This window comes from Poecile atricapillus, chromosome 6 (genome assembly GCF_030490865.1).
Source record: "Poecile atricapillus isolate bPoeAtr1 chromosome 6, bPoeAtr1.hap1, whole genome shotgun sequence".
NCBI lineage: Eukaryota > Metazoa > Chordata > Aves > Passeriformes > Paridae > Poecile > Poecile atricapillus.
Window position 1 is genome coordinate 6,797,535 of NC_081254.1, and position 10,390 is coordinate 6,807,924.

Here is a 10,390-nt window from a genome sequence, read left to right on the forward strand (position 1 = left end):
GGGGGGCTCTCTGCACCCACAGCGGCTCCCATCCACTATGGGGGGTTGCACAAGGGGGAGTGTCCCCCCCTTCCCTCTTCCCGGTCCCCTCCGTCGGGCGCGCCCGGCTGGAGACAGCGGCGGCGTCGGGGAGTGCGGAGCATCTGGCCGGGAACCGGGGCGGGGGATGCTGGGGAGGGGGGGGCGTTCTGCCCTCGCCCTTGCGAAACCCCCTCCCGACCAATGTGGGAGCCCTCGGGGCGGGGTGAGGGCGGTTTTGGGGGCTCACGGGCACAGCCCCCCACCTCCCCCACCCCGGGAAGACTTTGAAATCCCAGCCGGCGGGCCCCCCGCCCCGAGGGGCGGGCAGGAGGCAGCCCCGGGGGTATAAAGGCGGCGGAGGAGCGCAGGAGCCGCTGCTCGCGGCTCGGTGCTGCTGCTCGGGGACACTGCGGGCACGGGAGGGCACGGGAGGCACCAGGATGCGGGGGCTGGTGGCGCTGCTGGCGGCGCTGAGCTGCGCGGCCCCGGCGGGGCGGGCGGCGGCTCCCGGGGGTGCCCTCAGCTCCAACGCCATCAAGGGACCCCCCCCGGGGGGGGCGGCCGAGGCCAGCGCCGCCCCCGCACCCCCTTTCGACGGCAGCAACAAGGCCCCGCCAGCCGCCACCCGGCAGGTAGGAGAGAGCATGGATGGATCGGGGGACACCCACCGGGGATGGAGATGGGGACACCCACCGGGGATGGAGATGGGGACACCCACCGGGGATGGATCGGGGGACACCCACCGGGGATGGAGATGGGGACACCCACCGGGGATGGAGGGGACCCGTCGGGGATGGAGTTGAGGGACACATTTGGGATGAAGGGTGGGACGTCGGGGATGAGGATGCACACACAGGGAGATGGAGTAGGGGGACACGAGCGATGGAGGGGACAGTGGGGGTGGAAAGGGCAGAAGAGGGGACACAGATGGAGCGGCTGCCCAGGGGATGGAGGGGACACTCCGGGGATGGAGAGGGGGACACCGGCGATGGAAGAGAGGGACGCACCGGGTGATGGGGACACCTCGGGAGTGGAGGGGACACCGGGGACGGGAGGACGTCCCGGGGATGGGGGCGGAGGGAGAGAGGGACGCATGAGATGGATGGAGCGGACGCGCCGGGGATTGGAGAGGGAACACACTGGGGATGGAGGGGAGGACACTCGGGGATGGAATGCTGATCCCCCCGCCTCCTGTGTGACCCCCAGCCTTTCCCGTGCGCCGAAGATGAGGACTGCGGCCCCGAGGAGTTCTGCGGGGGGGCGGCCCGCGGCGGGGGGGCCCCGCTGTGCCTCGGCTGCCGGCGGCGCCGCAAGCGCTGCCTGCGCGATGCCATGTGCTGCCCCGGCATGACCTGCAGCAACGGTGAGGGCAGGGGACACCTGGGGCTGGGGGCCGCGGGAGGGCTCGGGGTCCCACGCGAGGCTGACAGCCGCCCCACCGCCCCCGCAGGTCTCTGCACGGCCCCGGAGCCGCCCCACGGAGCGGCCGAGCTGGAGGAGACGGGCACTGAGGCTCTGCCCCGACGGACGCCCGCTCCCGCCTGGCTCCCCACTGCCAAAGGTGAGGAGTCCCGGCTGCTGTCACCCCGCTGTCCCCTGGGATCAGTCCGGGATGCCCTTTCTGCTCCACCATCCCCCAGGGCTTCGATCCGGGATGTCTCCCTTTCCCTGCTGTTCCCTGTGGGATGGGTCCGGGATGTTTCCCTTTCCCTGCTGTTCCCTGTGGGATGGGTCCGGGATGTCTCCCTTTCCCGCTGTTCCCTGTGGGATGGGTCCGGGATGTTTCCCTTTCCCTGCTGTTCCCTGTGGGATGGGTCCGGGATGTCTCCCTTTCCCTGCTGTTCCCTGTGGGATGGGTCCGGGATGTCTCCCTTTCCCTGCTGTTCTCTGTGGGATGGGTCGGGGATGTCTCCCTTTCCCTGCTGTTCCCTGTGGGATGGGTCGGGGATGTTTCCCTTTCCCTGCTGTTCCCTGTGGGATGGGTCCGGGATGTTTCCCTTTCCCGCTGTTCCCTGTGGGATGGGTCCGGGATGTTTCCTTTTCCCTGCTGTTCCCTGTGGGACGGGTCGGGGATGCCCCCCAGCCCCGCTGACTCCAGAAGATAAACCCGGCGTGCCCAGCCCGCCCGTAGGGTGCTTCGGGATGCCCACTCCGCCGTTCCCCGTGGGATCCATCAGTCTGGGGTGCCCACCCTGCCCCAGCGTCCCCGCCTGGCTGAGCATCCCCCGCTGTCCCCACGCAGGAGAGGAAGGCGACTTCTGCCTGCGTTCGTCGGACTGCGCGGCCGGGCTGTGCTGCGCCCGCCACTTCTGGTCCAAGATCTGCAAGCCGGTGCTGCGGGAGGGGCAGGTGTGTACCCGGCACCGGCGGAAAGGCACCCACGGCCTGGAGATCTTCCAGCGCTGCCCGTGTGCCGAGGGGCTGGCGTGCCGCCTGCAGCGGGAGCACGGCCCCGCCGACGCGTCCCGCCTGCACACGTGCCAGCGGCATTGAGCGACACACGGACGGGACCGGACACACGGACGCGACAGACTCCGGTCCCACCTGCACACGTGCCAGCGGCACTGAGCGACACACGGACGGGACCGGACACACGGACGCGACAGACTCCGGTCCCACCTGCACACGTGCCAGCGGCACTGAGCGACACACGGACGGGACCGGACACACGGACGCGACAGACTCCGGCCCCGCCGGAGCGAAGGTTGTTTCTCAAGGGAACTACTCCGAAGCGACTTCTTGCAGTACGTTACTGTGTTGTGAATACTCGAGCTGGCACTTAGCTGTACATAACGCCGGGACTTTTAATGACTTTTAATGAGTTGTTTTGTGTTTCTCTGAGGGCGCTGCCCGGCGCTCCGCAAGCCGTGACTGTGACTTTGTACACACTGGGTTTTTAAGGGATGCCACCGTCTGCGTGCGAGCGAATAAACTTTTTAAATTCAGCCTGCGCTGCCTCCGCGTCCCTGCCCGTGCGGGGCTGCCCTGCGGGAGGGAGGGGAAGGGGGACAGGGGCGGGGGGCTCGCATCCAGCATCCCATGGGAAAGGCTCTTGGGTTGGGACTGTTTATCCAGCTGCTTCTTTGGGAATTCCGTGGTCGCCACCGATGCCCTCTGGCCACCAAAGCGAGGAGAGGAAGCGTGGCTGGGGCTCAGGGACGGGCACCTGGCAGCAGAACCCAGGTCAGGGGGGAGGAGGGAGCGAGGGATCACTGGAGGGGCTGCGCTGGATCAACCACGAGTGCTGCCCGTCTCACCCCTTGCTCCGTGCACAATAAAGATTTATCTTTCCCTTCACTTTGTGGCTTTTTCCTGTGGCTCTCCAGCCTTTTGGGATGGCTTGGAGGGAGGGAAAGCTGCGAGCACACGCTTTTCCCCTCCCCTTTAGCTGCCCCCCAGTTTCAGGTGGTTGCGAGTGGGGAGTGTGGGGTGCGGGGCTGCAGCTGCAGCGCTGGCTCCTGCAGCCTGGGGAAGGGGTTTGGGGTGCCAAGATCACGGTGGAGCCTTCCCCGTACATCCCAAAAGTGCTTTGCATCCCAACCCAAATCCAGCACATCCCTGGGGAGCTGCAAGGGTACCGTGTAGGGGAGCATCCCTTAAATGCTGCCTGCTCGTGGCTGTTTGGTGCCTTTGGGGTTGGTGCTGCCTCTTTAGGGCATTTAATTCCCTGGAGAACATGGCATTGTGGAATACCCAGTCCCACTGCAGCTCTGCCAGCAGCCTGGCAGTGCCGGGCGGTGCTCAGCCGAGGCCCCGGGCACAGAGAGTGAAAAGGAGGGAGAACAGCCCCAGGGAGAGGCTCGAAGGATCATTCCCAGCTTCCTACCAGCTCTGGAACTGACTGAGAACAGCCCAAACTGCCCCAAACCGGAGGGTAAGACACTGATGGTCCTTAAACCACCTAAACCCACCCTGTAAGTCTCTCTGGAGCAGCTTTTACTGGAGTCACAGCACGAACTGGGTGTTGAAGCAACCCCTGAAAGAGTTCCTGACTCAGAGGCTGGAGTTTATTGCTTGAATCATCATTCAAGGCTGTGAAAATTAATTAAAAAAAAAAAAACAACAAAACAACAAAACACCAAAAAACGACAGTTTAAAGTAATTTCAAAAACCATAATAAAAAAAAATAAAAATTGCACAAGATAAATAATAAAATAAATATTTTATTATCGTAGCAATGTTATGCCCATTAAGAGTCAATGGCACTGGGGCAATGAAGGGACCTGGCTAAGAAAAGCACCAGGACTGTCAGATCTGTCATGATCAGTGTCATATTTTACCCCTAGGACATTGAAACCATTGTCATTAGGGTCAGGGCTTTTTCTCCAGAGAGTGAGACAGCTTCAACGCCTCTGCAGGCAGGGAAAAATACCCTCGTGGGGCATTAAATACCATTTATCATCCTCTTTGGTAGATCTTTGTCCTCAACCCTCTTTTGTTTTGTTGGGTTGGACGTCTCTACACCTGGCCTTGCATTAACCAAAAACGCTTCTTGTCCCATGACATCAGTCACTTTCCCAGCCTGGAGGGCGTTATAAGAGCATTTTTAGCAGCCATTCTGAGGCAAGAGGAGCTCAGGTCAGCACTGGTTGCATCTGTGTCCCGTGGTCTATGCCCAGAAGGATGGATGCTACCACAGACATCACCAGAATAATTAATTTCGTGGATAGATTCCACAAAAAAAATGGTTTTGATGGGTTTTATTCCCTCCTCTCCCCCCTTACCACATCCTCAGGATCTCTTCCCATTTCTGGCCCTTTTGGAATTTCAGGGTTTGATCCTTAGGTAAATTCAAGGATCTGGATTTAGTAAATCAAATATAAAATATCATGAAAAATCATGAGAATATGACCCTGTTGTGTCTGTTAAGATTGAACAAAAGCTGTTCTTGAAGGGAGGGATTTTCAGTCTTCCCTTGGCCCTGAGTATTGTTCTGTCCCCAAAACCTGAACCCATTTTAGGTGTGCATCATCCTGGGAAGTCAAAATATTCCTCTAGCAGCTCAGGAATGGGGATGAACAGCCCCTGAGCTCCGGAAATGTGGTGACAGGGAGGCAGGAGCAAAGGCTGCTCGTGTGCCCCTTTCCCAGGGGACAGGCACTGCAAGGTGGGTGGGAGGCAGTGGGATTCCTTGAGGAATGAGCATCACCCTGGTCCCTCCTGGATCCTTCCCCACACTGACAGATTCTCCTTATCAGAAATGCCTGAATTAGTTCCTTGCAAGCCCCAAACCAAACCAATAACAACAACAACAAAGGTTTGTGGGAAGTAGAAAATATAAAACTTGGGGAAAAAATGGAATGCGTGGAGCCTCTAAGTCTGGACTGGTTGGTGTGTCCAGTCTGGATCTCCTGCTCTGATCCAGAGGGAAGACAGGGAGAAACCCCAGCCTGCAGCTCCTGACACACAAAGCAGTGACCCCTGCTGGAAAAGCTATCTCAGGATGCACTTCCCCACTATTCTCCTTCACTTTAAGGGAATTTTTCCCTCCAAAAAGTCAGGAAAACAGCCTTTATCATAAGCAAGAGGAAAGTCAATAAATGAAAGCAGATTTTGGTGACTGAAGAGCTTTGGCACTTGTGGTGTGCTCTCTGCTCCTGCTCTTAGGGCTGGAAGAGCTTCAGTGAAGCTCTGTGAAGTTCAATACTGGTATTTATAATCATAGAAATCCGTAAAGCATCCTCCCATAATGGCTTCTGCTGGAAAGGGACACCTGCCAGCATCCCAGGCTGCTCCAAGCCCCAAAGTCCAGCCTGGCCTTGGACACTTCCAGGGATCCAGGGACAGCCACAGCTGCTCTGGGCACCCTGTGCCAGGGCCTGCCCACCCTCCCAGGGAACAATTCCTTCCCAATATCCCATCCATCCCTGCCAGCTGTCAGTTTGAAGCCATTCCCACCTGTGCTCTCCAAAGTCCCTCTCCAGCTCTCCCTTTAGGTGCTAGAAGGGGCTCTGGGGTCTTTCAGCCCTTTCTGGACTCTTCCTCTGCACCTCTCAGCTAAAAATACCAACCCAGCATCCCAGACCCCCCAGGATTCCAGTGTCTGGATAAACACGGAAGGTTTGAAGGGAAAAACCATCCAAAACCCATTGAATCCCTCCCTGGTTTTCCAGAAATGATTTTCCTGCGCTGTGGATACAGATTCCCAGGAGATGGATCATTGGAAAGCCTCTCTCTGCTGTACTCGGGGACAGTCGTGGCATAAAGGAATTAAACTTCCAAGGAGGGAGGATGGGATACAGTGCAGCTTTTGCCGGAGAGATTTCAGGGAAGCAAATCCTATTTTCTTCTAATTTTCTTCCTAAGTTCTTTCAGAAACCACTTCCATCCCAAGCTGTTGCACAGAAACATCCCTTTTGTTTTTTAATAGTTGTTTAAATAGCTCACACCCTCCCTCTCCTCCATCCATCCTCACACTGCCTTTAAAACTAAGCGCCCCTAAAAACGCTCGTGTGCGGAATAAAACCTCACACAGCGCAAGAAAGGGTCATAAAACCCCTTAAATCTACCCACGGGCATTAAAAGGGAAAAATCCCTTTTTTTATTTTTTTTTTTGTAATCCTCACCTCTCCTGACACAGAGCAGAATCCCGCCCCTTTCGGCTCGGGAAGATGAAACAGAGGGAGCAGGTGAAAACCTTTGTGGCTGTAACGCAACACGCAAAGCTTTGGGGTGGTTTTGGGGTTTGTTTTCTCGTTTATTTTTTCTGGAGGGGGGAGTTCACCCACCTGCTGGAGCTGCTCTTTGTCCCGAGCCTTTCAACTGCGGGCTCGGCCGAGCAAACCTTGATCTCCCTCGGGAGGGGAAGCGGAAAATCCAGGTGGTCCAGGTGGAAGGTGTGGGTTCCCCATGCCCTGCGCTCCTTCAAACGCATCCCCGCTAATCCAAAGGGATGTTTATTCCCGTTTTTTTGGTTTTGGTTTCCCCCCCCCTCTCAAGTAGCTTTGTTTCCCCTCCCTCAGTGCCTGACTTGTGTCCCTAATTAACACCTTAAGAGGGGGCGAGGATAACCGGGATGCTTAAGGAGGGCACTTCTGGGCAGAGCTTCTAATCCAGGCCGGGCGGAGGGAGGGGACCCATTAGCAGGTGATTTTAGGGAGAATTAAGCCATCAGCATTTAAATGGGCACGGCCTGATGAAAGGCTTGGCTCTAAGGGCGCGTTAAACTCCCGTAGGGTTTCCCCCCCCAAATCCCAGGTGTGGGATGAGGAAAGGGAAGCAGGGAATGGATGGATAGTGTGGGGTGGGCGAAGAGTCCCCGTGGGGTTTTAGTGAGGAAGTGGCGCTGTGTCGGTCCAGAAGGGGTTTTAGGATCCCGCAAGGGGTGAAGCTCCTGCAAAACCCCAAAAGTTTTCTCCTTCTTTTTTTTTTTTTTTTTTTTTTTTTTTTTTTTTTTGACGTAATTGGAAGCAAGCCATGGGAACGAAGGGCTGTTGCTGTGGTGGAAGGAGGGAATGATGTATCCCACAGCATTTGGGCTTTGCAGCTTTAATCACCGTTTATTTTACTTTTAAATGTTAAATCCATAGGTGACACAGAGTCAGGGTAGATGGATAAATCTGGGGAAAAAAATAATCATGGAATCAAGGTTGGAAAAACCTCTAGGAGCATCCAATCCAATCAAAATGCCAATAGGCAACTCCAGAAGCACAGAACTGTGGAAAACACGGGATGAGGAGGTGGGAGCGTGTTCCCAAGAAAATTTGGCAGCTCCCAGGTGCCAAAGAGAGGGCTGGAGAGGTCTGGAAGGTTGTAAACAATGCTCAGGACGTGCCCGAGGGTTATTTTTGTTCTTCCCAATGCAAGGAGGAGCCGGAGTGTCCAGCTCAGAACAAACCCAGCGCTCTCCAGGTTGGACAACACAAATAAATCTCCTGGCTGGAATCACTTGGGGACAAGGGGAATTCATGGAAGGCAGGGGCTGGGAGGTGGTTACTGGCCAAGAAATCTCCAAATTCTGGTTATGGGCACTGGGAAGGATCATTCTGGAAGTGTCTGGAGTTAGGGGAGAGTTTATTTAATTATTAATGTAGTTCTTGCACGCTGGCTCCTTAAAGCCTTGAGAAGGTGATCCAGGGCTGCCGTCAGATCCACAGGGAAGTGTTGGTCCTTCTTTATTTATAATTTTAAACTAAAGCCTCCTCTGAAACACATAATTGGTTGAAGATGCTGATTTCGAGAGGAATAAGGGGTTTTCCTGGTGGGAAGTGTGCCTGCCCATGGCAGGGGGTGGGATGAGGTGATCCCTCAGGTCCATTTCCTGTGGCAGGACAGGTTCTCAAGCCACTCTTGTCTTTGGGTGATGAAAATGTGTGTGATAAAACAATAAAATGAAAAAAATTGGAATATTTTATTTTATTGTGCCTGGCTTAATATTTCTGGGGCTTATGGTTTTATTTTAAATTGTGTTTAAAATACACCAATGCCACCATCAATCAGTAAAAAAATTCACGATTTTTAAGGTTTTTTCCATCCCAAGGTATGGATTTTTATGGCATTAAGAGAAGGGAAAAGTGTCAAAGGACACATTCCAAGATCAACTCCCTTTCTCTATTTTTTTTTCTTTTTAATTAATCCTGAGTGCCACAAATAAAAGTATTTCTATACAGTATTGATCTTATTTTAATTCTCTATTTTCCATTAATTTGTAGCGAGAGTTTGTAGCTTTACTGCCAGTCCATGTGGCCCTTGAAAATGCCAGCTTCCCAATTTGGGAAGAAACTGAACAATCCTGGACATCTCAGACCTCACCTTTCTATTTCTGAACAACTAGATTCACACAAAGAACAACAAATCCAAACCATAATGATTTTAATTTAATTTATTTTAGCATCTCTCCGTTGAATGAGGATGGTTTCAAAGTTTGGGGTGGCCCCAAGGTGTGTGAGCAATTTTCTGCAGATTTGGGGTGGCCCCAAAGTGTTTGAGGAGGTCCCTGGTGGTTTGGGGTGGCCCCAAGGTCTGTGAGAATCTCCCTCCATGTTCAGGGCACCCCAAGGTGTGTGATGACGTCCCTGGTGTTTTGGGGTGTCCCCAAGGTGCTGGAGCATGTCCTTGACAGTTTGGGGTGGCCCCAAAGGAGGCTGTGTAAGGAGGTCCCAGCTGGCACCCCAAGCTGTGTGAGTAGGTCCCTCCAGGTTTGGGGTGCCCCCAAGATTTGTGAGCAGGTCCCTGGTGGTTTGGGATGTCCCCAAGATTTGTGAGCAGGTCCCTGCAGGTGGTTTAGGGTGTTCCCAAGGTTTGTGAGGAGGTCTCTGGTGGTTTGGGGTGTCCCCAAGCTGTGTGAGGATGTCCCTCCAGGTTTGGGGTGTCCCCAAGGTTTGTGAGCAGGTCCCTGGTGGTTTGGGGTGGTCTCAAGCTGCCCATCCTCCCCGAGGACGAGCTGATCCTTCCCTATCTCAGCGGCTTTTCCGTCCCAGCCTCTCCCTCTGGCAGCTTTGGGGCCGTGCCAGCAGCGCTGCCTGCCCATAAATGACCATCCCAGGAATGCAGCTCCTGCTGGCTCTGGCCCAGCCTGGGCAGGGAGGAGTGATGGCCTGGGCAGTGGCCAGCCCAGATCTTGCCCCTATTTGGAGCCCTGCTCCTTGCACACCGCAGCCCCGGACGCGCTCTTGGAGAGGTGAGGGAAAAGCCTGGAGCTCTTTCCTGCCAGGACTTTATTCCACTCCCATCCACAGGGACCACTTGAGCTCGTGGACTTCGAGTTTTCAGCTTAAACCACAGATCCTTCCTGCAGAAAACAGCTTTTCAGTTTTCAACCTGTCAGGGTTTTGGCTTTTGTTCAGGAAGAATTCCTTCCTGGAAGGGGTGGTCAGTCCTTGGAAGGGACGTGGTGGAGTCTCCATGCCTGGAGGTGTCCAGGGAAGGGCTGGACGTGGCACTCAGTGCTCTGGGCTGGGGACAAGGTGGGGATCAGGCACAGCTTGGACTGGATGATCCTGGAGGTATTTTCCAACCTGATTTTAATGATCCTGGCTGAGCCCAACCTCTCTGTCCCCAGGCTTGGCGGGACCAACATCTCCATTCCTGGGCAACGCTCCCGCTCAAATCCAGCATCGTCCCAGAGCATTTATGGGGATTTTAGAGGAGGTTTATTCATACAAGATGATTCTCCCCTGTCAAGGCAAGGTACTGTCTGCCACTAATGGGTAAAAGTTCCACAGGTGAGACAGAACAGAAGGAAGGACACCTAACCCCCAGCAACTATTTTGGGTAATATTAAAGCATTTTGTTCCCTCGTGTGTTATCTTCCAGCTCGTCCTTGATGAGGCAGATGGGAACTTAGAACACCATGAAACCTGTCTCCATGCCAGTGATCTCCTCTCCTCCCAGGTAATGCCATTCCAGAGCTGGATCCTGAGCCAACATG

At 55.2% G+C, this 10,390-nt stretch overlaps 1 protein-coding gene across 1 annotated transcript; it reads left to right on the plus strand.

Annotated features, from left to right (window-relative positions):
• Positions 1 to 362: 362 nt before the first annotated feature.
• DKK1 (dickkopf WNT signaling pathway inhibitor 1) lies at positions 363 to 2,978 on the plus strand. Its single transcript, XM_058841615.1, has 4 exons — positions 363 to 653; positions 1,228 to 1,384; positions 1,472 to 1,582; positions 2,264 to 2,978. The coding sequence occupies exons 1-4, from the start codon at positions 462 to 464 to the stop codon at positions 2,512 to 2,514; spliced, it is 711 nt and encodes a 236-aa protein (XP_058697598.1). The 5' UTR covers positions 363 to 461; the 3' UTR covers positions 2,515 to 2,978.
• The last annotated feature ends 7,412 nt before the right edge of the window (positions 2,979 to 10,390 follow it).

Excerpts from the sequence above, each read along its gene's own strand:
- DKK1 (XM_058841615.1), top strand. The coding sequence starts at position 462 with ATGCGGGGGCTGGTGGCGCTGCTGGCGGCGCTGAGCTGCGCGGCCCCG. Across the intron at positions 1,385-1,471 it reads CGGCATGACCTGCAGCAACG|GTCTCTGCACGGCCCCGGAG; the intron begins GTGAGGGCAGGG and ends CCGCCCCCGCAG. Across the intron at positions 1,583-2,263 it reads CTGGCTCCCCACTGCCAAAG|GAGAGGAAGGCGACTTCTGC; the intron begins GTGAGGAGTCCC and ends GTCCCCACGCAG.